This window comes from Theropithecus gelada, chromosome 12 (genome assembly GCF_003255815.1).
Source record: "Theropithecus gelada isolate Dixy chromosome 12, Tgel_1.0, whole genome shotgun sequence".
In the NCBI taxonomy this organism is placed as follows: domain Eukaryota; kingdom Metazoa; phylum Chordata; class Mammalia; order Primates; family Cercopithecidae; genus Theropithecus; species Theropithecus gelada.
The window spans coordinates 114338260-114364604 of NC_037680.1; the positions used below are offsets into that span (position 1 = coordinate 114338260).

At 35.2% G+C, this 26345-nt stretch overlaps 1 protein-coding gene across 1 annotated transcript in view; it reads left to right on the forward strand.

The window, feature by feature from the left end:
• Positions 1-26345, forward strand: part of RBM44 (RNA binding motif protein 44) — a 44820-nt gene that overhangs the window by 13609 nt on the left and 4866 nt on the right. Inside the window, exons 2-15 of the mRNA XM_025404129.1 lie at positions 2104-2194; positions 5479-7088; positions 7356-7414; positions 8636-8812; positions 9543-9726; positions 9815-9837; positions 10215-10299; positions 11877-11991; positions 12718-12846; positions 15676-15755; positions 15860-15933; positions 17647-17932; positions 22473-22618; positions 22758-22903. Coding sequence (XP_025259914.1) covers positions 2122-2194; positions 5479-7088; positions 7356-7414; positions 8636-8812; positions 9543-9726; positions 9815-9837; positions 10215-10299; positions 11877-11991; positions 12718-12846; positions 15676-15755; positions 15860-15933; positions 17647-17932; positions 22473-22618; positions 22758-22881 — 3165 coding nt within the window. The 5' untranslated portion in view covers positions 2104-2121 and the 3' untranslated portion in view covers positions 22882-22903. The remainder of the gene's footprint in view (positions 1-2103; positions 2195-5478; positions 7089-7355; positions 7415-8635; positions 8813-9542; positions 9727-9814; positions 9838-10214; positions 10300-11876; positions 11992-12717; positions 12847-15675; positions 15756-15859; positions 15934-17646; positions 17933-22472; positions 22619-22757; positions 22904-26345) is intronic.

Sequence of the window (26345 nt, forward strand, 5' to 3'; positions counted from 1 at the left end):
TGCATTTTTTGTAGAGTCAGGGTTTTGCCATGTTACCCAGGCTGGTCTCAAACTTCCTGGCCTCAAGTAATCTCCCCACCTTAGCCTCCAAAAGTGCTGATGTTACAGGCATGAGCCACCGTGCCCAGCCACCATTTCTCTTTGCTCTGTGGTTTGATAGGAATTGATATAAGATGTATCTTTGATGGCCTTTTCATTTTTTTTCATGTTGATACTCTGTTCACCTGCTTCTGAGTCTTTTTTAAAATAAAAATTTCCTAGAAAATTGCCTATTTTTGTTAAATTTTAAAATTATCCTTCAGTGGCGTACATGGCATTCTCAATTTTTAAAAGTACCTCTTTATTGCTTGCTAAAATGCTCCTTTTCTCAATGCTCATTTTTGTTTCAGTCTTCTCTTAACAAGATTTGTCTTGTCTTTTATCTACTTTTTTTTTTTTTTTTGGAGTCTCACGTTGTCACCCAGGCTGGAGTGCAGTAGTGCAATCTTAGCTCACTGCAACCTCCATCTGCCGGGTTCAAGTAATTCTCGTTCCTCAGCCTCCCACATAATTGGGACTACAGGCACACGCCACCACACCCAGCTAATTATTTGTATTTTTAGTGGAGACAAGGTCTCACTCACCACATTGCCCAGCCTAGTCTCAAACTCCTGAGCTCATGCAATCCACCCACCTCAGCCTCCCAGAGTGCTGGGATTACAGGTGTGAGACACTGCGGCCAGCTGTTATTTACCTACTTTTATTAGTCTTTTAAAAGAATAGCTATCGATTTTAGTTACCATTTTTACTGTTCTTAAAGTGATCACTTCTGTTTTTGTCTTAACTAATTATATTTTCAACTTTTTTGGCTTATTTTTAATCTTTTCTAGATTCTTGAGAGTTGAGTGTTCATTTATTTCTAGCTTTATGTAATAATAAGCATCTAAAGTTGTGACTTCTTTTGGATATAACTTTGACCATGTCCTGTAGATTTTGGTAGTCTGTGTTCTTATTGTCATTAATTTATTTTAATTATCAAAGTCCACACAGCTTACTAAGTGACAAAGTCAGGATACAAGGCTGTCTCCATGACATGAGATCTGCTTTTTAATATCTTCTCCTTATAGAACAGAGAGAGTACATTTAGATGATTTCTTTCAGGATCAGTGATTGAAATAATTCAGAGTTAAAACACAATGAATTCCTTTTTTTTTTTTTACAAACTCATCAGGAACCTTCATAACACTTGATTACCAGAATTCTGCTGTAGACAACTCAGCTTTTAGGGGTATGGACAGTGACGATAAGTAGGGGACAGAGGCTCAAAATGATTTTGTGAGTTGGCTAACTTCCTTCTGCTTGTTGCCTCTGGGATCATTCATGTGTCCATTGGGGTGTTCTACCAGTAATTAGCTTGGGCTGCTTCATGTGGCAGCTGGGTTCAGAGTCATTTTCGCATGTACCCCCAAAATATATACATCTAATATGTATCAATAAAAAATCATCATTATTACCTTTTTAAAACAGTTTTGTTGAGTTATATTTTACTCATTTCAGTGATTTTTAATAGCCTTATCAAGTGTTGCAACCATCCCATCATAAACCCATCTTAGAACATTTTTATCCCCCATGCCCATTTATAGCTAATCTCTCTTCCCGTCTAGCTGCCTATCCCAGGCAGCTACTAGTATACTTTCTCTATACACATTTGCTTTCTGTGGATGTTTTACTTGAATGGAATCACACAATAGGTGATCTCTTTTATCTAGTTTCTTTCATGCAGCATGTTTTTGATATTAACCCATAAGGTAACATCTATCAATAGTTTATTTCTTTCTGTTGCTGAAAGATTTTCCATTGTATGGATTTGCCACGTCATTGGTTTTTAGTAAGTGTACCAATTATCTTGGAAACTTTTTATCTAGGTTTGACATAAATGGGGTGATGTTTTGGTTTTAAGACTCTATTTTTTATATTTAAACTTCTTTTAGTGACCTAACACATTGGTTTTTTTTAAAATGTTCCTTGGAAATTTTAAAAGAACATATCTTTTCTGTCCTTCATGTAGTTGTCAATTTATGCTTTTTAAATATAATAATAGTTCAATATTTATACCTTTTCTAGATTATATATCTTTGAGTGATGCAGGCCACTGCAGTGGTGGAGACAGCATCTGGTAAAGGCTACCACAGTAATGGAGGCAACCTCCAAAAAGGTAAGGGTCTAGGCCACTTACCCTTATTCTTGGTGGGGAAGGGTGTTAAATGTGTTGTGCCAGACAGTTTGCCCTTCAGGTTGCTGCTTTTTAACTCTTCCTCCCTCTAAGGTGGTAAGACCTCAGTATGTTTTTAACTTGCCAAATTGACTCAGGTGATTTTTGGTGGATCAGGGCAGTCTAGGCAGGACCTATCTTTAGGAAAGGGAAAGTGAGCAGGAAGAAAGGATTTCTGTCCAGCCAGCCTTTCAGGAACTGCTGACAGGTATAGTTGCCTTCAGGGTGATAAGCAGAAAGTGCGCAGGTTGACTTCTACTGCCCAAGTTGTGTATGTTTTCTTCTTCCCATAAATCTGAAATGTATTTTTCTTGGGTCACGGCAGAAAGAAAATAAGAAACGGCAAGAGTCTAAAAAGCAAGATGACTAAACTTTATGTGCTTATGACTATATGTAGCTTAAACTATTAAGATATATATATTCTAGATTAAAACAAAAACTCTACGTTGTTCATGAGACATATTTAAAACAAAAGAAAAGTTTAGGATAAAACGATGAACAAGTTAAACAAATTAACTTAAAAATTTGGGGTGATAGTAATAAAGAGCATAATCAATGCAGAAAGGATTAAGAGGGTCATTTTAAAATGATAAAGTTATACAATGAAGATGTCAGTTATGAACCCTAATGGAATAAACAGTATACTTTGTATTCATACATTAAATGTTGGAAATCTAGGGAAAGGCTGCTGGAGATTGGACATGATAATGGTTCTCTATCTCAGTAAATCCCAATAGGATATGTTATGCAATTCAAAATGGTCCCCAAAAAATAAACTTTAAAAAATCTGTTGGAGAGAATGTAAAATAAATTTTAAAATACAGGAAAAAACTTACCAGATATAAAAATAACCTGTGATACTATAATAATTAAAACAGTAATACAGTCATACAAAAAGATAATAGGTTAATGGAATGGAATAAATAGAAACAAATTCTTAGAAAATCATGAAACAGAAACAGGAAGACTTCAGAATATGATAAAGGTGTTGTTTCAGCTCAGAAGGAAAACAGTGGATTATTTGGCAAATGGTATTAGGACAAATTGACCATTCATTTTGGAAGAAAGTTAAGTTAGAGTCCTACCTATGCTAAAGAGAAAAATAATACTCTGTGTAGTGTAAAAAGACTAAGTGTTAATCTCCACCCCACCTACACACACACAATTAGATTAAATTATAGGAGAATATTTTTATAATTACTTGGTAGAGAAGACCAAAGACACAAAACCCAGAAGTTACAGAATACTGATTCATTTAACTAAATAACCTGGAAAATTCTGATATGACAAGATACTATAAAAAGTTAAAGCCAGGCAAGCTACTTGGGTGGCTGAGGCAGGAAGATTGTTTGATGCAAGTCTAGCACCCAGGCAACACAGCAAGACTCTGTCTCTTAAAATAATTTTTAAAAAATAAAAGATAAGCAATAAGCTAGGAAAATTCAGTTATGTTACAAATGTAAAAAAAAAAAAACAACAAGGAATTAGTGTCTAGAATGTATAAAAGACTTCTAAACAACTCTGTCATCTCCAACCACATATTTATAACAGCTTACTGGACAGACAATTCACATCTGGGTCTCTACTTGACCAGAATTGAATTCATTATCCTTATCCTCCTCCTCATTTTTCCTCTCTACCTTCTAAACCTGCACTTCATGCAGTCCCTATCTCTTTGGCCCTGAATATTCCCATTCAACTATAGTACCAAGTTGTAAACATGTAAGCATTATCTTTGAGTGCTATTTAAGTAGGTATTTATTGGCCAATTGGTAAGTCATAACATCAGTTTAGCTGATTGTGATCAACTTTTTTTTTAAAGAAATGGAATAGAATAAAATAGAAAATACCAGAATACACTGGACATGGGTAAAATTTTTGTTTTAATACACATACATATACGTATGTGTGTACTGGGTCATGATATAAAATGTAATTCCGATTATGGTCTTAGTCAAAAAAAAATCTTTTGAAAACCACTGCTCTCTCTCTCTTCCTGTTACTGTCATCTCTAATTGGCCACCAAGACATGTCAGTTGTGGAACTTTCGTGCCAGTCTCTTCTTTAGTTCCACTTCTGTACACTTTTGGTACCTGCCTTTATTCTCCTCTTTCAAGTTTTTAGTCTTTCTGTTGCCAGGAATGACCACAACTTAATTCCAGTCACATTACTACCCTTTAATGAGTTTTCAGGGGTCTTTTGTTGTCTTAGAATAAGAGCCAAACTTCTTAGCACATCATAAAAGGCCTTTTTCAGTTCATAATTCCTGTCACACTCATAAGAGTTCTTTTACTACAGACAAGCTGTCTTACAATTTCCTGAAAATGCCATGTTCTTTCACACAGCTGATTGTACTTGTGTTGGATTTACCTAAAATAATTTTGTCTATTTTGTTTCAAAACACGTTTGAAATATAAAATTTTTCTGAAGTCTGCTTCCCTTTTTTTCAAAAATTTACCTGCTCCATCAACACAACTCTGTCAGCACTGTTTTAAAATTACATTTTTGTGTGCTTATCTTATGACCCTATGAAAACCATAAGCACTTGGGGACAGCATCTGTGTCTTCTTTTCCTTTGTTTTTACAGTGCCTAGGGCTAGCACTAGGAAGCATCCAAAGATTTATTAAATAAATTTATAAGAAAAAAAGTTTCTTATTAGACCATTTTACAAACAGTGGCTGCCCTATAAACAGTAAATTCCTTGCCATGGAAAGAATTCAAGAAAATCTTAGCTGTTGTCTTAGATCAGGCTGCCATAACAAAATACCATACAGTGAGTGGGTTAAACAACAGGCACTTATTTTCTGTTAGTTCTGGAGGCTGGAAGTCTGAGATCAAGGTGCCAACATGGTCAGGTTCTGGTGAGGGGTGTCTGCCTAGCTTGTAGATGGCTGCCTTCTTGCTGTGTCCTCACATGAGAGAAGGGGGAAGCAAGCTCTTTTGGTCTCTTCTTGAAAGGACACTAATCCTATAATTAGGGTCTTGCCCTCATGACCACATCTAAACCTAATGACCTCTCAAAGTCCCCATTTCCAACACATGGGTCTGGCCTTCAACATATGTGTTTGGGAGGAAATGGTTCAGTTTTTAGCTGCTACTAAAAGGGATATTTGTCATGGAAGATGTAAAAAGTAATTCTGCATTGGGAAGAGCTTAAACCAGATCATGTCTAAGTGTTTAGATTCTATAATGTTGCTGTTAATGTTTTTATCCTTTTTTTAATCAGATAAACCTTCAAATCCAAAGAAAGAAAATTTGTTATTATCCTCCAATGGTTGTGATGAAGTCAAATTGACTTTTCCTGATGATGACTGGGATTCTTCAACACTAGAGCAAAGAGCTAATAATAAAGAAATCAACAATATTGACAAGATGGATTTATTAGAGCCATTTTTTTCAGTGAGTCAAGATACTAACACAGAGAGTACTCATTTTCAGTCAAGTGAACTTGAAGACAGTACTGACTATGCTTTCTTGAATGAAACATATTCTATACATTACCCAGAGTCAAAACTAAAGAAGGAAAGTCTTATTTCTTTAAGTTCAGAGTTAGATCTTGAAGTGCAGAAAAAAGAGGAGGTGTTTTTTGATATTTTGGAACATCAAGATAAGACTGTTGGCTTGGAAAGAATCTACAATATTTCAGATGCTAATTATAGAGAAAGTGCTGAAGATACACAAAAGCATGATACAGATGAAGACTCACAGCAGGAATATCACAGTGCTGAAGAACAAGAATACATAAGTAACCACTTATCTTTTGACCAAACAAAAACATTAGGTATATCTAATCCAGAAGTTGTTGAATTACGAAATTTGGGTTATGAAGTTAAATGTGCTAGCAATGTAGAAGATAATCATGTTAACTCGGGAAGTGGTGCTATCATCTCTTCAGATTCATTTGATGTTTATGGACAAGAAGAGTCACTTCATGTCTCCAAATTTCAGAATTCTGTTATGTTAAGAGAATATCATGACCTAAAGCATGAAAAGTGTAAGGAAAAAGAGACAAGTTCAGTGTACCACACTGTATTTGATGGCCGTGTACTAAGAAGCAATTCTCCAGGAAACCAGGAATCTCAATCTAAGAGTGGTTCCTTGAGCCCTCAAAAAGTATTAAAAACGAAAACTTATACTGAACACATGAAATCTCAAATAAATGAAAGTAAAGATTTTTGTGGAAATAAAATTGCTGAGAACAAAATATTACTGCACCTTGAAAATCCTAGCACATTACCACAGGATAAAGCTTTAGAGACATTACCCCAACCCTGTAAAGATTGTCAAACTTCCTGGACCTCTGTTTTTGATGATTCAATAATTTCTGCCTGTGGATATTCACATTATGAAAGCCTACAAAACACCCCTGACTCAGCCTTAGATTTTTCTGCTATGCTACCGAAGATTGCAGTGAGAGATAATCAGGCAATAGAAGATAATACTTGCCTAAAAGTTGCTCATAGCAGTACCACAAAGAAAACATGCTTTCACAATACGGAAGGAACATGTACTAACTCAATGACAGATGCAGCAAGTTGTACAGTCACAATTAATCAGACAGTGGATGTTAGCACTGATTTTAGGGCTTGTTTCACAACCAGCAGGGCAACGAGTGCAAGACCTTCTGTAGTATCTACATTAAGCAACACAGATATAACAATGATGAATAAAAAACGACCTGATGAATGGCAAAATGAGAAACAAAAAAGTGTGGCTTGTAGTACAGATTGGTCATACAGTGAAGATTGTATAGATACACAGATGGCTATGACAAAAGGATCAGGAAAATCTCCCTCAGTTGACAGTTTAAAACCTAATGGAAATTTTCTAAATAAGGTAAAATCAATATGAGTAATAATAAAATTTAGACTTTATAAAGAGACAGTGTATGCTAACGTAAATGTTTTTGGTTTGTTGAATTAGGGCTTTTGTGAGAAAATGCTAGATGAGGGGAAAGGTTTGTAAATTACCACCAGTTCTATCCTCCTCTCATGGCAGCTTCTCCCACAAAGTCCATTAGAAATTGAATTATACATTTTACTAGTTTGGAATTTCAGATGTAACATATGTTTTTTTTAATTTAATTTTAAATCATATTTTCAGGATTTTCTGGAATTAAGAAAACCATGTGGTATCACAGACCTAAAGAAACATCCTGAGAGGTACATCATATATATATGCTTACAGATACATCTGGAAGAAAAAATCAAAATAGTATTTGCTTTCTGTATAGCATGCTTACCCATATAGAATAATAGCTAAAATGGACTTCAAGAAATCATCTGTTTCAACCGTTTGCCTTCAAATAAATATTAAAACAATATAGAATATTAAAGCTCTTCGCTTACTGAGATTTCAGTCTCAATTTCTTCAGAAACTTGTGGCATCTAATCTTTACTTGTTCAACCCAAATCCATACTGATTTAATTTTCCATTTCCTTTCATTTTATTCGCCTGTAGACCAAAACAAACTAATGACAAACTTTGGAATATGTCATTTATTTGGAGAAGTAAATAACTACTTTCACAGGAGCATTTTAATCTTGATTTTAACTCATTGTGTAATTTGCTTTGCATTTATTAGATACTCTTGTAATTCAGAACACAGTGGAGAACCAGGAAGTGGGAGGGAGAGAAACAGGGAAAGTCTAAGATAAGCCAAATTAGTTATCATACTCTGAGGTCATTTACTTTTTCCTTCACTTGTTACTCATTCTTCTAATGTTTAATCTGGTGTTTCAGTTCTATAAAATTAAATAGAATAATTGGTTTCTAGAAGCAAAACTATTGAGAATAGCTAGAAGTGGCAATTAGTAATAAGAGAAGACCTCCAAAAACTACTAATACTCAAAAAAACAGTGACTTGGGGCTTTTTGATATAATAGTACTGCAAAATATTTACTTATGTTAATGATCCTTAATTATTAAGAAATATGTAAATTATTTTCTATTAAAAAGATAATATGTTTTAAGAATAAGTTTCATCAAAAATACTTATAACTTTAAAAAATCTTGGCCAAAGTTTGATTTAGGTTGAAAAAAATCCATTGGTTCTGTATAAATAAGGTCATTACCAAAATGACTTTATCCAGAATGAGCAATTCTCCAGAATAAACGATTCTCAAATTCATACTTCCTTTTTTGGTATTGAAAGTATGAATCTGAGAATTGTTTACTTCCTGGACTTCTAGAATGAATATATTAAGCTTTAACTTCTTGTTTTCTGAAGTTGTTATATATTCCTACAGCCTCTTCAACCTCAGTATAAATTGATTTAAACTTGACAGGGAAATATAAAAAATTTAAAATCTGTTTCTGGAGGCATGTTATTACTATAGAAAAATGTTTGGAATCTTACCTGATCCTATCTTTTATTTTTAAAGGGAAGTTCAACTTTTTAAAGATACGGAGAAGGATTTGCCATCAATGTGCTGTCAGAAAATAATGCAGAGAGCCATAAACGCAGAGCTGCACCTTTTAAATGTTCACTATCAGATGTGTCGTCGCCATTGTTGTGATATTTACAAACTTGTAATGGAAAATAGGGAAGGATTAAATATGTGTTTATTAATTTTAAATCTGTTTTTTCTTAGGAATTTGTCACTAGCTTTAAGTTTATTCTAGACAGTTTCTTTAATTTTCATTTTTGAAGAGTAAAGTAAGGACTAGATTGTTACTGGGTTTGTTAGTTAGCCTAAGGGTAATAGAATCCTTGAGTTTCATGGAGGGGCCATAGGCATGGTTGGCATGACAAATCCAGTGAAAACATAGATTTGTTGTTTCTTTATAAAGTTCAAGTAAGGATGAAGTTAGAGGGTTTTGCATGACATGCTACCACACTTTCTCTGGCTTATGTGTCGACAGTTGTTTGTACTGCCCTTAGAAAAACACGTTTACTGTGGTTCATTTTTTTCTTTTACTCAACATTTAAAAGAAAATATTTAGAGTTCTAGTAAAATTAGAACCAAGTGGGGTTGAGCAAGGTGGCTTGTGCCTGTAATCCCAGCACTTTGGGAGGCTGAGGCAGGAGAATCACTTAAGGCCAAGAGTTCAAGACCAATGTGGGCAACATAATGAGACCCCCCCCCGCCCCCGCCATCCCTACAATACATTGTTTTACAAACTAGCTGGGCATTGTGGCATACATATAGTCCTAGCAACTTGTGAGGCGGAGACAGGAGGATTGCTTGAGCCCAGGAGTTCAAGAACCAAGTGTATAATATAATATTAGTGTTAAATGGATGACTTGGGCCTAAATAATTTAGTTTTGTGCACTCAACTTTTGAACAGGAATTTATCAAGTAATTCTGCTAAGAAGGAAGTGGGATCAGCACTACTGTCTCTTTTGGGGGACTTAAAAGTTAGATATGTGACTTTGAAAGAAAAAATACACAAAGGCATACCACTGGAAGAGCTGCCCCCACTGTCAGTAGAATCAAAATTATTATCTACCTTCTCTACTTTTGCTTCCAGGGTATGTATATATGTTTTAGAAATTAAAAATTTTACTTCATTTAGACAAAACATTTTAAACAAAGATTTTTTTCCTTTTCTCTTTCCAGCTAATGAAAAAAGAAACACATGTGTGAGTTATGGTTTCATCTGATTTATAATTCATTAGATCCTAAAACTTGCTTAATTCAGTTAACTTTAAACTTTCTGTTTTGTTCCCTATTTAGAACATTGATAAATGTTTTATTGAAGTGTTTATCTTTTTTCTTGATATTTAATATTGTACAAATTTATGGGGTACATGTAATATTTTGTTACATGCATAGAATGTGTACTAATCAAGTCGATATTCAGGATATCCATCACCTTGTGTATTTGTCATTTCTATGTGTTAGGAACATTTCAAGTCCTCTCTTTTAGCTACTTTGAAATATACATTGTAGTTAACTATAGTCACCTTACTCTGCTGTCAAACATTAGATCGTTTTTCTTCTGAAGTGTTCCTTTTAGCTTTTCAGAAGCAGATGCTGAACGAGATGATCAGAGGACTCAAGATTTTGATGTTTCTTCGAACCTAAAAAAGACAATCTCTCAAGTAAGGGTCCTTGAAAGTTCATCAATGTAAACCTTTAATTGTGTGGTTTAAGTAAAGTAAACCATAATTTTCAGAAACCCTTTTCACTCAGCTGGCTTACTTTGTGTACTACTATTTGATGGATATAACTGATTATAATGATATATTTATGTCAAATCCTGATCAAACAGATGTCAACCGTATATGTTGAGTAGGGTGACCATATAATTTACACCACGCCAGGAGACTTTTGCGGTTGAAAGAGCGTAATGGTAATTCTCTACGACAGTCAGTATAAACCTGGACTGTCCTGGGCAAACTATAATTTAGTGCCATAATCATGTTAAGCCAGTTCAATTAAAACTAACATTTTGTACCTTCATCTCATGAGATAAAGTAATAATTCAGTCATTTTAGACAGGGTAAAGTTATAATTTCTTCTTTACTGAAATGATGAAAATCATTTTTAAATGCCTGTCATAGGTTTTCTTATTCTCTCGTTCCCCCAAGAAAATGTTTGTCAGATGACAACCGAGAAGGAATATTTAATCTGTGTAAGAACACTCTGAAAATTACAAAGTGTTACGGAAACATTGGTTATATTCCATTATTGAGCAAGGAGGCAATGGAATAGGAAGGCTGGGGTTTAGTCTGCTTTTCTGACTTTGGTTTTAACTCTGAGATTTTCTTTATTTGAGTAATATTAATCCCCCAAGATGAATTCCAAAGTTAAAAGTCAAATACTTGATTGAGTAAAATTAAATTACTTTAACATTGTCTATTCCATTGTTAAATTCTTTTTATAAAAAATCTCAGTTATCCACAAAGAATTAACAGGTCAAAAACTAGATTTTTATGTATTTAATGGTAGGAATGGTATAACCTGTTTATTTAGAGGGAACAATAAATTATTTTTTAAAGAACAAGATGAAGATGTCGTTCTTTATAATCTTGGTTTTAGCTACAAAACAATATTTATTTTAAGTTGGGATTATGTTTTAATTCCTGTCTCATTAAATTAACTGGTAATGCATGAAACTCAGTATACTGTGTTTCTAAATTTCAGCTACTCATGTACCATCTTCACAATTTACCATAGCCCTGTATTACCTATAATATTACTTTGTCTTTAAATGATTCTCCTTTTTACATAAATTTAAATGTAAATAATAACTATTACATATAGGAAAGAAATACTACTACTTATAAATAAAAGATATACATAGGCATACACTAAATTAAATATATAACTGTTAAAGGTTAATGTGATAAATACTTGTGTGTATATATATATACCTCCAAAAATTATCTCGATTACTTCTTGTGTGTATGCCACACTTTGCCAGATAGTAGTGTTAGCACAGTCATTATACACAGACTGGATTCAAATTGTAATTCTTGTTAACTGTGTAACATGAAGCAACAAGTTACTTAGATTCTGTTTTCTCACATGTCAGGTCAAGTTGATAATGTTTTGCTTTCATAGCCCTCATTACTGTAAGGGCTGAATAATGCCAGTGAAGAGTACCTGTCACATAGTAAGAGCATAATAATTATTTGCTCTTATTTATTGTTGTTTTTGTTATCTTAATCCTCAGATGTCTTTATCATCTGACAATAGTCGTGCTACACAAAACATATCACCCAAAAAAGATGACTTTAAAAATGGTGATATAAATGCAGACTTTAGTCAACTGAAACTTGATGATAAAGGTTAGTATAAAAATGTGTTATCTTGTATAGTTGCTGGAAAACAAAATAAGGTTTAAAGTATTGGTAGTGTTTATTCATTAAAGAAAAATAAATATTCTTAATTGACAGAAAGGCATCATTCTGATTATAAATGTCAAATATGTTCTTATTGCTATTTGACATCTTTAAGGTTGCCTAATATAGCTGACAATGCTAAATAATTATATGGACTCTTATTCTTTTGGTTCATGTTTTTAGTATGAAAATTCTCTGTTATATCTAATTTGTATCTCTAAATTGTGTGCATTTTTAGCACACGAAAAGAGATTGTGATCATTCCAAAAGATTAATTTAATTGTAATGAAATAAAGAGCTGCAATGCAGCTTAATTCTTTCAAAGATGTTTCATGTTATTGCATATATAAAGATAATATGTCTTTTTCACTAAAGGACAATTCAAAATGCTGAAAATTAAGGGTTTCAATAAGCTGGGAATAGTGTTTTAATTAAAGGAAAACTAGGAAACAGATCACTCAGACTGAAAGCAACTTTTTATTCAAGGACTACTGAAAATCTCCTCAGAGAATCTTTGTGCTTGGTTCTCTTATTTTGCTAATATTTATCTTTAGATTTATACATAAAACTCTAGTAGTCATCATCATGCTGATTCATCCATGGTTTTTAGATAACTTTTCAGTGTGTTGGACATTATATGTCATTCATAGCTCATTGTGTTTAATGTCTTAGACTGCAGACATTACCAAGAGATGAGTGAAGACTGGTCTGATGCTAAAGAGAACCTGACAGGAGTTGACATCTCAGGAACACAAGAAAATCAAATAGAACAAGACAGATGGAATTTGGATCTTACACTAGGTTGGTTCTCAAGAATTTACTGAGAAATCCTAACCTAGATTATTTGTAAAATAGTGCTTACCTGCTTCTGTGTTGTGATGGGCAACTGAGTTGTTTTAATATTTTATTCCTGTTTTGGCTTTTCTTTATAAATAAAAAAATGAGGAAATGGTTCAGTTGGAGGTCAGTTTTTTAAAGAGGAAAAAAACTGCTAAAAGCTTAAATCCAAGATTTAGTTAACAGGTAGATACCCGCATTCTTTCTCTTGCTCAAGGCCACCATCAGCACTCCTGCAGGGCATCGTTTTCCTCTTTCCAGGCGTGGGTACATGGTGAATAAAACCAGCTTCCCAGTTACCACCAGGCAGCCAGTACTAATCTATCAAATTGGTGTTAATGATGAAAACTGTTTGCTTTCTCTTATTTCAATAATTTTAGGGATGTTTTCATTTTTAGATAGTCCTTAATTGCTTAGAATAGTTATAGTTTTCTCTAGTACCTGTGATTATTGCCCTTCTATCATTTCTAGGTAAGTTTATGCTACCTTTCCTTATTTTTTTTTGTATCTTCTATGGATTTTTCTTTTGTTTTCCATATCAGCATTGGTTTTATTGTTTTTTTCCTGCTTGTCTAAATAATGCTTATTATGGTTTTTTAAATAACATTTTAAAATATAGGAAAATTAAAATTAACTGGTTTCTCCAGCCTGCAATAACCACTATGAATATTTTAATGACTATTTTTATGCATTTTCTTATGTATATATTTAATACACACATGCAATTTAAAGTAGATAGCATTATATCATCTATTTTTGGGGTTTTGTTGTTGTCGTTTGTTTTTTGAAACAGAGTCTCTGTCACCCCAGACTGGAGTGCAGTGGCACTATCTTGGCTCACTGCAACCCTTCACCTCCCGGGTTCAAGTGATTCTCCTGCCTCAGCTTACAGGTGCCCACCACCACACCTGGCTAATTTTTGTATTTTTAGTAGCAACAGGGTTTCACCAAGTTGGCCAGGCTGATCTTGAACTCCTGACCTCAAGTGATCCACCCACCTCAGCCTCCTGAAGTGCTGAGATTACAGGCGTGAGCCACTGCACCCAGCCCCATATCATCTAGTTTTATTCTGTTTTTTCTTCCCTTGCATTAGTTTTCTTCATGTCACTTATCACAACACTGTATGGTTTGCTTACCTGATATATTGACTGCCTTCTCATCCTCTCATTAGCTCAGTGAGCTCAGGGATTTTTATATGTTTTGTTTACTCCCTATCTCCAGTGCCAGGTACGGCATGCAGCCCATTGGATGTTCATTAGCTATTTTGTGTTGAAGTAGTGAAAGGTGAGGTGATGGGTATAATGTATGTCTTCTGATTCTTATTTACCCTTTTTTACTATACTGTAGCTCATTATTCCCTCCTCCAATGTAAAAATATAAAGGTAGGTGGTTTTGCTATTTTCTCTGTAGAATACATCATGATTCAAAGAGGTTAACAAATGAAATAAGTTAATGAAGGTTGGGTATTATTACCTAACGACGACAAACTGTGCCTGGATTCCAGCACCACCATTTACTATATTTGTGACCTAAACTCCTGAGACCTCAGCCTCCTTATCTGCAAAATGAAAATAATAATAGCTACCTTGTGGCGTGGTTGTGAGAATTACATGAGATGATGTGTATAAAGTGCTTGCCATATTGCCTGGAGCACCAGAAACACTGGATAAGTGTTAGGCTACTCTTATATATTATTATTTAATGAGAAAAATAAAATTTCCATATCGCCTATTACTATATAAAAATTATAAAGCATATAAATAAAAGCTACTTTAAGGATTCATTCAGCAAATATTTGTGTTCTCCCTATGTGCCAGGTATGGGATTTGCTAGTAATTTGAATCTCTATTCAGTGGATCCTTTTTGGTTTCAAGTTCTCTTCACAATAGAGACTATGAAAATGTACTCTAAGAATTTTGAAATTTTTTATCAAGAAAAAAATTTATCCCTAATCCTAGTATTTGTAGTTTGGAAAATCATGCTTTCTAACTCAAGTTGTCTCCCTGCTTTTTTTCTTGTGTGCCCTTACCATTATTACAAGCTATATATTATAATACCTGCTATTGATCCTTGTCCAGTTAAAAGGTTTTCTTGGCGTGATGTTTCCCCAGCAAGGGAATTTGCATAATGAGAGCTCTCAGACCACTAGCTCTAGCCAGCATTAACACTAGGGAGTTAAAATCCTGTGTGTGTCCAGTGTTCTAGATAGCACTTCTCTGAACCAAAGACAAATGAAAGACAACTGCAGATTGAGAATATTTTTTAGAAGCCTGTACGAAACATGTACAGACTTTTTAGGAGTCTCATTACCTAAACAATACAGTATAACAAATATTTACATAGTATTTACATTTTATTAGGTATTATAACTAATCTAGAGATGATTTAAAATATACGGAAGGATATGTGTAGGTTATGTGCAAATACTATACCATTTTACATAAGGGACTTGAGCATCCTTGGGGTGTCCGAGAACCAGTCCCCCAGGGATACTGAGGAACAACAATTACAGTAATTGATTACTTTGTTTAGATGTAATTTGTCCATTTTTGAGCTACAAGAGACTTAACTAACCCAACCTCTTTAGTTTTTAAGATGATGTGATTAAGGCCCAGAAATCTTTATGGCAGGCTATTAGTCCTCAGTCTAGAAGTGCTGATAGTTGCTGATAACTTTATAATAAACTTTGGGTTAGTAAAAAGGAAGCATAAAATATGTAACAGCGTTCACATTTTCTCTGAAACATATCAGTACAATAAGGATCATTTCTGTTACATGTTTTTCTCTAAGCAGAAATGAAGAATGTTGAACCCTCACAAAGAGATAAAGGTTATTTGATACATGTTGGTGGCCTCTGCCCTTCAGTATCTGAGGTATACCAGGATTATTTTTTTGAGCTTCATTTTCAAATTTATTAGTTGTTCATATTTTGTTGTACTTTTCTACCCTTCACAAACTTTTATTTCTCTTCTTTTAGGCCGATTTAAGGTCTCATTTCCAAAAATACCAAGTTTCTGAAATTTCAATTTATGATTCTTCTACTAATTACAGGTGTGTTTCCCAACTTTAATCAATGTGCATTATTATGTGTCTGCTGTTTGCCAAAGGTTCTATACCAGATATCAGCCACAGTGGTGACAAAGTCAAGGGCTATTCTCACAGGGTTTCACAGGCCAGGAAAGGGGACACATGGACAAATAGCTGCAGTCTTGAGTTGATACTGTTCTTAACCAGATCTTTTTTTTCATTATACTTTGTAACTTGTTAATGGTATACAGGAGGGTTATTGATTTTTGTATGCTTTATCTTGCTACATGCCATTACTTAGGGAAGTAGAGCACATTAGGTAAAAGAACAGCTTCCAGAAATAGATAACATTGGTTCAATTCCTGGCTCTGTCAACAACTTGGTTAATAAATTTAGGCAAGTTACTTAACCTTTCTGTACCTCAGCCTCTTTGTATATAAAGTGAGCATAATAATACTACCTTCACAACATTGCTGTGAAACTATTACAAGTAAAATATGTGAAACACTAGGAATAAAGCCTGGCACATAGTAGGTGCTCAGAAAATTGTGTTTCATTTTACTATTTCTGATTTCAATTACTTTTTAGTTGACACTCAATATATTTTAGGTAGACAGCTACCTCATTTACATATAGTTACTTTGAGTATGTATGTTGCTACTTTCTGTTTTGTGACATTGCCAGATGATTCAAAAGTATTAAATAACAATGGCCATAGCTTAATGGAATTTTTTTTACTGTTTTATCATTAAAAGTGATAGCTGTTTATTTCAGATATAAAATTTTTATCAGTTAAGAAAGGATCCTATTTGTACTTGGGGTTGCAATTTATTAAAAATGTGTGTCTTAAATGAAGTCATATAATTGTAAGATAATTGTTTAGCTGTAATTATTTGACCTGTTGATATGATGTTAATACATTTCATTAAAGTAGTATTGTAATCTTAGGAGCATTACTTCATGTGAAAGACTCTTTTAGTATCTTGTTGAATACTTTTTAAGAACTATGGTTTTTTTCTTACTTGAAGTATTTTGCATTCTGTGTAGAAATTTAGAAAATACAGTTAAATGCAAAAATACAAGGAGTTTATAAAAATGTATCCATAGTCTCATCATTTGAAAACAGCCACTCTTCCCAGGATTTGGTGTATATCCTTCCATTGACACTGTCTAGGTTTGATGCTTTTATAGGAATAGCTATTGCCCAACTTTCTTGTGTATATAATTAAAATTCTGATTAGATTTTCCAACTCTTTGTTTTTGTCTGTATATTTCCCCACTACAAGGTCATAAAGATACACTGTTGCATATTCTGCTAAATATTTAAAATTTTGCCTCTCACATTTAAGCCTTTAAGTTATCTGAAGTTTATGTTTATACATAGGGATTAGTTTTAAGGTTTTTTAGTTATGGATAATCAGATGTCCCCAGACCACTAATCTCGGCAACTCTATCATATATTAGCTTTGCACATATTTTACATTAGATTTTAATATAAAATTAATAGGAGATAATGTGTAAGAAATACTTTTCTTCTATTTCCCATCTTTAACTTGGTTTTTATTTAGTTATCCTAAATAAATATTCTTCCTAATCCCAAGGTAAGTACAGCAACCTTTTTATTTTTAAAAGCAGTTATTCTTGTGAAAAATGTATTTGTGTCTGTAGTTACAAAATTAAGTTTGATGTAATTTGAAGTCATTAACAACCTTTTGGTTTTCTGCTTTTATGTTTTAGATATGCATCTCTTACTTTTACAAAAAACAGCGATGCAAAGATAGCTGTGAAAGAAATGAATGGGATAGAAATAAATGGAAAGTCAGTAAATGTGCGGCCTGTTAAAATTCTTGGAGAATATACATCACCACTTTCCTCCAAAAATGGGAATAGAATTAGTTCGAATAATTTAGAGAAAAGCACCAACAAAGAAATCCACTCAGCCTTCTCCATTTCTAGATTGCCCAGAACTAGACCACGGCAGCTGGGATCTGAGCAAGACAGTGAGGTTTTCCCTTCCAACCAGGTTAGTGTTTTTGATAGATCCCTTAGATGGTCTTTGTATGTCATATTGCTGTAAGTAGCTTTGTAGAATAAATAACTTCAATATGCAGTCTTGAAATGGGAATGACAGCATTAATCTGAATTTTTTTTAACCTTGAATCCACCCTAACCTGGTTTTGTACAACTCCAGTTGTTCCTGGGGGGAAATCTAGATCTTTGTAGACCGAGCTAACGAAAAACTCATTTTAACTAGGCTCTTTGCCAATCCTTCACTGTCTTTTTATTACTACTCTATAAGTAACTAATTATAATTTCATCTTGATTTTTCTTTCACAGCTAACCTTATCTCATAATTGTTAAAACCATAAAGTGTAGTCATTTTATTTTCATATATTCTCATGTCTCTGTTACTGAGGTAAACACCCTGTGAAAAGTGGTAAAGTTTGCCTCGTTCAGTCTTTTCTCTCCACTGCTCAGCAAATTGCCTGGAATCCCATAGGTGTTCCATATGTTTTTTTTTTTTTTAATTTACATACAGTAAAATTCAATACTTTTTGGTGCCTGTAGCTTTAGACAAATGCATATAGGCAAATCAGCACCACCATAATCAAGATTCAGAACAGTTCCATCATTCCAAAAAATTACCTGGTGCTCTGATCTGTTTCTTATTCTTAAAACTTGACCTTTTTCAGAACATTATATAAATGAAATTATACTATATAGCCCTGTTAGCCTGGCTTCTTTCACTGAATGCATTTGAGATTGATCCATGTTGTTGTGTATGTTGGCATTTTATTCCTGCTCATGTTGTGTCCATTTTTATTCAGTTTATTTTATTACTGAATTTTGGTGTTTTAATATTCTGATTTTGAGTCCTTTACCAGATAGGCGATTTGCAAATAATTTTTCTCACTTTGTGCCTTGTCTTTTCATTCCATTAACAGTGTCTTTCTCAGAATAGGGATATTTTAGTATTTATGAAGTATAATTTATTAATTTTTTTATTTATAATGTATGCTTTTAGTGTTGTAGCTAAGAAATCTTAGCATAATCCAAGGTCACAGAGATTTTCAGTTAATTTTTATATATTGTTTCTAGTATTTGTTGAGGTAGTTATTGTTTATTTGCATTTGTTTCTGTTTTGCATATGGAATAGTTCCAGCATCATTTGTTGAAAAGATGATCCTATTTCTGTTGAATTACCTTTGCGCCTTGGTCAAAAATAAATTGACCATGTTTGTGTGAGTCTATTTCTAGACTGGAACTGTTTTGTTGAACTGTTTTGTCTCTTTCCACCCGTAATACACTGCCTTCATTACTGTAGCCTCATAGTAAGTTTTGAAATCAGGTAGAATGAGTCCTCTAACTTTATTCTTTTTCAGAGTTATTGTGGCTATTTAGTCTCTTCGCCTTGCTGTATACTTTTATAATTCACCTATCTACAAAAAAAAAAAATCCTACTTGGATTTTTGCTGGGATTATTTTGAATCCATAGATCAGCACAAGAATCAATACTTGTTGAATAAATGAATATAATTTTTTCCCTTAATAAGAGAAAGGGATCTCTTCTAACTGTGTCCTTTATCCAGTCCTTTCCTCATTCCTGGAGTTACCACATTCCTTTTCTATACCATTAGCAACTCCACTTCCACTCACAGACCTTAGCCTCTACTCAAAGTCAGGCACAGCCCTTCCTAATCCTGACAGGATTTTCACTTGACTTTGCATTCCTCTAACTTTACCATCCTTATTTGTCCTATGGTTTTTTTTGTTTTGTTTTTGGGGAGTTTTTTGTTTTTGTTTTTTTGTTTTGTTTTGTTTTGTTTGTTTGAGACAGAGTCTCACTCTGTCGCCCAGGCTGGAGTGCAGTGGCGCAATCTCAGTTCACTGCAACCTCTGCCTCCTGGGTTCAAGCAATTCTCCTTCCTCTGCCTCCTGAGTAGCTGGGATTATAGGAACCTACTACCTTGCCTGGCTAATTTTTTTGTGTTTTTAGTACAGATTTGGTTTCACCATGTTGGCCAGGCTCATCTTGAATTCCTGACCTCAAGTCATCTGCTCGCCTCGACCTCCCAAAATGCTGGGATTACTGGCCTGAGCCACCACACCCAGCCTGTCCTATGTTTTTATTGCCAAAGTTCTCAATCAAGTAGGTTATATTCAATGTCTGTTTCTTTTCTTCTCTGTTGTCCTGATAATCTGACTTCAGTCTCTAAAATTTTACCTAAACGGCCCTTTTCATAAGGCACTAGTGACCTTTTATTTGTCTTTCCCTCATCTGCCTTCCTCTTGACTACTTTGCCTGTTTGACACTGTTCATCCCTTTCTTGAAACTTTTCCTTTCATCTCAGTGACCCTTCATGTGTGGGATTGATTTACTTGGTACATAGCCTCAATCTACAGCAGGAAGGAAGGAAACAAAGTGCAGCGAAGCTGTGTGTGGCCCTGAGCTGTAGGTGTGGGATCTGTGGCTCTCGCTTTCCTCCTTGTGTAGCACATGTGGTCTCCTGCCTCTGCTCTCCGTGTGCTTATTCCCCTTATTCCCCTTTCTCTACACACTGCTTTTCTCTGCTCATGACTGCTTTCTTCCCCCATTTGGCTTTGTTTTGCTTGATTCTAACTCTATATGTTCAATTCAAGTCCCCTGTGATCTGATTAATTAATTTGCTTCATGTTCTAATTTCAGTCTTTTTTTTTTTTTTTTTTCCCTGAGACAGGGTCTCACTCTGTCACCAGGCTGGGGTGCAGTGGCACAACCACAGCTCACTGTAGCCTCAAAGTCCTGGGCTCAAGCAATCCTCCCACCTCAGCTTCCCAAGTAGCTGGGACTGCAGGTGTGTCATCATGTCCAGCTAATTTTTGTATTTTTCTGTAGAGACCAGGTCGTGCTGTGTTGCCCAGGCTGGTCCCAAACTCCCGTCCTCAAGTGATCCTTCCACCTTGGCCTCCCAAAGTGCTGGGATTGCAGGCGTGAGCCACCACACCCTGCTAATTCAAGAAATTGAATTGCTTTAGACAGGAAATTGAATTGATCCAGGCTGTGATTTTGATGTTCATTAGCTCAGGCAGCAACACTCTTGATCCTGTCAGCTGTGGCAGTGGGCCATGGGGTTGGGAGAGGGATGTTATAAAGAGGGCCATACGGGCTATTGGTAGGAGTATGTGGATCAGGAAGTTCCTGTAACCATCTTTGTTAAACTATACTCCAAGTTCTCTTTCATTTCTGGCAATTTCTTGTTCCATTGTTCTTTTTCTGATTCTCCACATTTATTTATTCTATTCATTCATTTAGAAAATACTGATTATCTACAATGAGAAGCAGAATCATAGTGATTAATAAACACTCTTAGATTCATAACCTGGCTCTGCCACTTACTCACCATGTGACTCTGGAAAAGCAACCTAACCTTTCCATTTCTGAGCTTCCTTATCGTAAAATGGAGATAAGAGCCATTACCTCACAAATGTTGATGAGTTTAAATGAGCTTACCACAGGAAAATTTTTAGAACAGTGCCTACCTTGGTAGATGTACCCAGAAAACATTAGCTGTTGTTGTTATTACTTACCAATAATTTGACTTCTTTCTTGGAGAGCATATTCTTTCTTGGAGAGCACTTACTTCAACTGTCACTTAAACTATTGTATCCCAGACTTTTTATTTATTAAACAAATAGTTATTACATACCAACTGTGTACACTATTCTAGGCACTGGGAAAGCAACAATGAACAAAACAGACAAAAATCTGTGCTCTTAAGGAGCTTAAATCTAGTGAGGGAGTTGAGGCAATAAACAAGCAAGTGAAAGATATAATGTTCTGATGTAAAAGGTCCAGTATATTATGTGTCTTGCCCTGACTTCATCAAGGCTTTAAAGTCTGAATCCTTCCTTTGTTGAACTCTTATGGTATTTACAGTGGTTTTCTACAATTTATAGCCTACTTGCATTGTTAACAGTAACTAATTGGTCATTTCAATTTTGTCTCTTCGCAAATGGAGAGGGCTCTGTTTTATATCACTATAGTTTTTCCCACGCAGCATATACTGCACTTCTGGGCATACAGTTTGTGTTCATTACATACAGCATATAGTAAATATGATGTAAAATATCTCTAATTACTGTGTAGCCTTTTTTAGGTTGGTTAAGAGAATTAAGCCTTAATGCCCTAAGCCTAAAACGTTTATTTAATGAATGAATCTCTCTCCTGTGTATCTAAAATGAAACTAGTTATATCCTATCTTTGGGAGAATTGAGAAAGTAGTTACATCATTTTCTGTGTTCTATGGTTCAGATGAGAAATCTGGTTGAGAAAGGCTTATTTAGACATAACCTCGTATACTTTATCAGAAAGAAAAAATGTTGGGTGTGTTTTGTAGTATATGGCCCTGAAACACAGCCCAAGTAAATGCAATTGATACAAATAATCCCAAGTTAAAGTAAACTTTTAAGGAGTTTTTATTTTATTATTTTAATTTTCAAATATATTATTATTGAATAAGCTGTATTGTCTTTATGTAATGGTCCTTACTGATTTTAAGAAAACTTTTTAAATGCTTATTTAGGGTGTCAAGAAGAATTGTAAGCAGATTGAATCTGCTAAATTATTACCTGATACACCTGTTCAATTCATACCTCCAAATACATTGAACCTTCGTAGCTTTACCAAGATCATAAAGAAACTGGCTGAACTGCATCCAGAAGTCAGCAGGTAATAACCAAAATTATATTTTAACTGGTTTAAAACTTTTGTGTAAAAATACAGTTCAAGTTAATAACTTAGATATATTCAGAATGTGTTCCTTTGGAAAAGACAAATAAATACTCATGTATGTTTTCCTTTTGCATAGAGACCATATTATAAATGCGCTTCAGGAAGTGAGAATGAGACATAAAGGTTTTCTGAATGGCTTATCTATTAATACTATCGTGGAGATGACTTCATCTCTTCTGAAAAACTCTGCTTCCAGTTAGGAATTCAAAAAACAATAAAGAGGTAAAGCAACCATATTCTTTCATATTTGAATATTACTTAAAATTTATAAGCTATTGATTTCATTTTATTTTTACATAAAAAAATTAAATTTAAAATAATAATATAATCACAAAATAACATGAAGTTTTAAAACAAGCATACTGTAATTAACTACTAATGCAAAACTAATTACCCTAAAATTGACTGGCTTAAACAACACTCATAAACTCACATTTTGCAGATCAGGATTCAGGAGTGACTTAGTCAGGTGGTTTTAGCTCAGGGTTTTTCATGTTGTAGTCAAGATGTTGGCCTGGACTGTAGTCATTCAGAGGCTTCACTGAGACCAGAGGATCTGCTTCTCAGGAGGCTCATTCACATGTCTGTTGGCAAGAGGCCTCAGTTCCTCACCACACAGGCTCTTCCATAAGGCTCTTCAACTGTCTTTGCATCATGGCAGCTGGCTTCCCCTAAGCAAGAGAGAGAGAGCAAGATGGAAGCTGCATTGTCTTGTATTATCTACCCTCAGTAGTCGCAGATACTGCAATTTTTACATATCGAAGGTTTGTGGCAACCCTGCATCAAGCAAGTCTATCAGCGCCACTTTCCAACAATGTGTACCCACTTTGTGTCACATTTTGGTAATTCATACAACATTTCAAACTCTTTTATGACGCCTGTTATGGTGATTGTGATCAGTGATCTTTGGTTAGTATTGTAATTATTTTTGGGCACTTTGAACTGCACCCATATAAAACAGCAACTTTTATAAATGTGTGTGTTCTGATCACTCTATTCATTGGCTGTTTCCCCATCTCTTTCCCTCTCTTTGGTCCTCCCTATTCCTTGAGACACAATACTGAAATTAGGCCAACTGATAACCCTACAATGACCTGTTAGTATTCCAGTGAAAGAAAGAGTCACATGCTCACTTTAAATCGAAAGCTAGAAATGATTAAGCTTAGTGAGGAAGGCATGTCAAAAGCCAAGACAGGCTGAAAACTAGGCCTTTTGTACCAGTTAGCCACGTGGTTCATTGTTGTGAAGCCAATGAGGAAAAGTTCTTGATGGAGATTACAAATGCTACTCCAGTGGACACAAGAATGATAACAAAGTGAAACAACCTTATTGCCAATATGGTGAAAATTTTAGTAGTCTATATAGAAGATCATAGCAGCCACAACGTTGCCTTAAGCCAAAGCCTAATCAGAGCAAGGACCTCTTTTCCATTATTTGAAGGTGATGAGAGAGGAGAGGAAGCTGAGGAAGGAAAGTGTGAAGCTAACAGAAGGTTAGGTTAGTTCATGAGGTTTAAAGAAATAAGCCCTCTATTTTTTTTTTTCCTGAGATTTTGGTGCACCCATCACCCAAGCCCTGAGCAGTGTACACTATACCCAACGTGTAGTCTTCTATCCTTCACCTCACTCCCACCCTTTCTTCCAGTCCCCAAAGTCTAATGTATCATTCTAAGAAGTCGTCTTTGTAACAAAAGTACAATGTGAAGCAGCAAATGCTGATGGAGAAGCTGTAGCAAGATGCCCAGAAGATCTAGGTTAGATAATTGATGACGGTAGCCACACTAAACAGCAGATTTTCAGTGTAGAAGAAACAGCCATCTACTGAAAGTAGATGCCATCTGGGACTTTCACAGCTTGAGAGGAAAAGTCAATTCCTAGTTTCAAAGGACAGGCAGGCTCTCTTGTTAGGGGCTAATGCAGCTGTTGACTTTAAGTTCAAGCTGATGCTCATTTACCATTCTGAAAATCTAAGGGCCCTTAGGAATTAACACTAAATCTACTATGCCTCCACTCTATGAATGGAACAACAAAGCCTGGATGACAACACATCTGTTTATAGCATGGAGGTTTTTTGGGTTTTGGTCTTTTTTTAGAGATAGGGTCTTGCAGTCACCCAGGCTGGAGTGCAGTGACACAATCATAGCTCACTGCAACTCTAAACTCCTGGACTCAAAAGATCCTCCTGCCTCAGTCTCCTAAGTGCTAGAACTACAGTAGGTGCACGCCACCATGCCCTGCTACTTTCTTTTTAAATTTCAACCTTTCGGCCGAGCACAGTGGCTCACACCTGTAATCCCAGCACTTCGGGAGGCCGAGGCAGACGGATCAAGAGATCGAGACCATCCTGGCCAACATGGTGAAATCCTGTCTCTACTAAAAATACAAAAATTAGCTCGGCATGGTGGCGGGCGCCTGTAGTCCCAGCTACTCGGGAGGCTGAGGCAAGAGAATCACTTGAACCTGGGAGGCAGACATTGCAGTGAGCTGAGATCGCACCACTGTACTCCAGCCTGGCGACAGAGCAAGACTCCATCTCAAAAAAAAAAAAAATTAAACTCTTTGTAGAGACAGGGTCTCACCTATGTTACCCAGGCTGGTCTCATATTCCTGGCCTTAAGCAATTCTCCCACATTAGCCTCCCAAAGTGCTAGGGATTACAGGCATGACCCACTGAGCCTAGCCTGTAGCATAGTTTACTGAACCCCTGGACTCAAGCAGTCCTCCTGACTCAGCCTCCCTCAGTAGCTGGGTTTACAGGCACATACCACCATGCCAGGATAATTTTTTTTTTTCTAGAGATGGGGTCTTACCATGTTACCCAGGCTGGTTTACTGAATCTTTTAAGCTCACCATTGAGACCTACTACTCAGAAAAAAAAAGATTTCTTTCAAAATATTATTGCTTATTGACAACGCACTTAGTCACCAAGAACTCTGATGGAGATGTAGAAGGAAATTAATGGGTTTTTTTAATGCCTGCTAACACAACATCCATTCTGCAGCCCATGGATCAAGGAGTAATTTTGACTCAAGTCTTAAATATTTAAGAAATACATTTCATAAGGTTATAGCTGCCATAGCTGATTCTGTAATGGATCTGGACAAAGTAAATTGAAAACTTTATGGAAAGGAGTCACCATTCTAGATGCCATTAAGAATATGTATTATTCATGAGAGGAGGTAAAAATATCAACATTCACAAGAGTTTAGAAAAAGCTGAATCCAACTCATGGATGACTTTAAGGGGTTCAAGACTTCAGTGGAGGAAGTAACTGCTGATGTGGTAGACATAGCAAGACAATTCAAATTAGAAGTGGAGCCTGAAGATATGACTGAATTGCTGCAACCTCATGATAAAATTTGAATGGATGAGAAGTTCCTTATTATGGATGAGCAAAGAAAGTACTTTCTTTTTTTATTATTTGTTATTTTTGTAGAAATGGGATCTTGTTATTTTTCCCAGGCTGGTCTCAAACTTCTGGCCTCAAGCAATTCTCCCACTCATCCTCCGAAAGTGCTGGGATTACAGGTGTAAGCCACTGTGCCCAGCCTAGAAAACGCTTTCTTGAGATGCAGTCTACTACTGGTGAATATGCTGTGAACATTGTTGAAATAACAACAAAGGATTTGGAATAGTACATAAACTTAGGTGATAAAGCAGTGGCA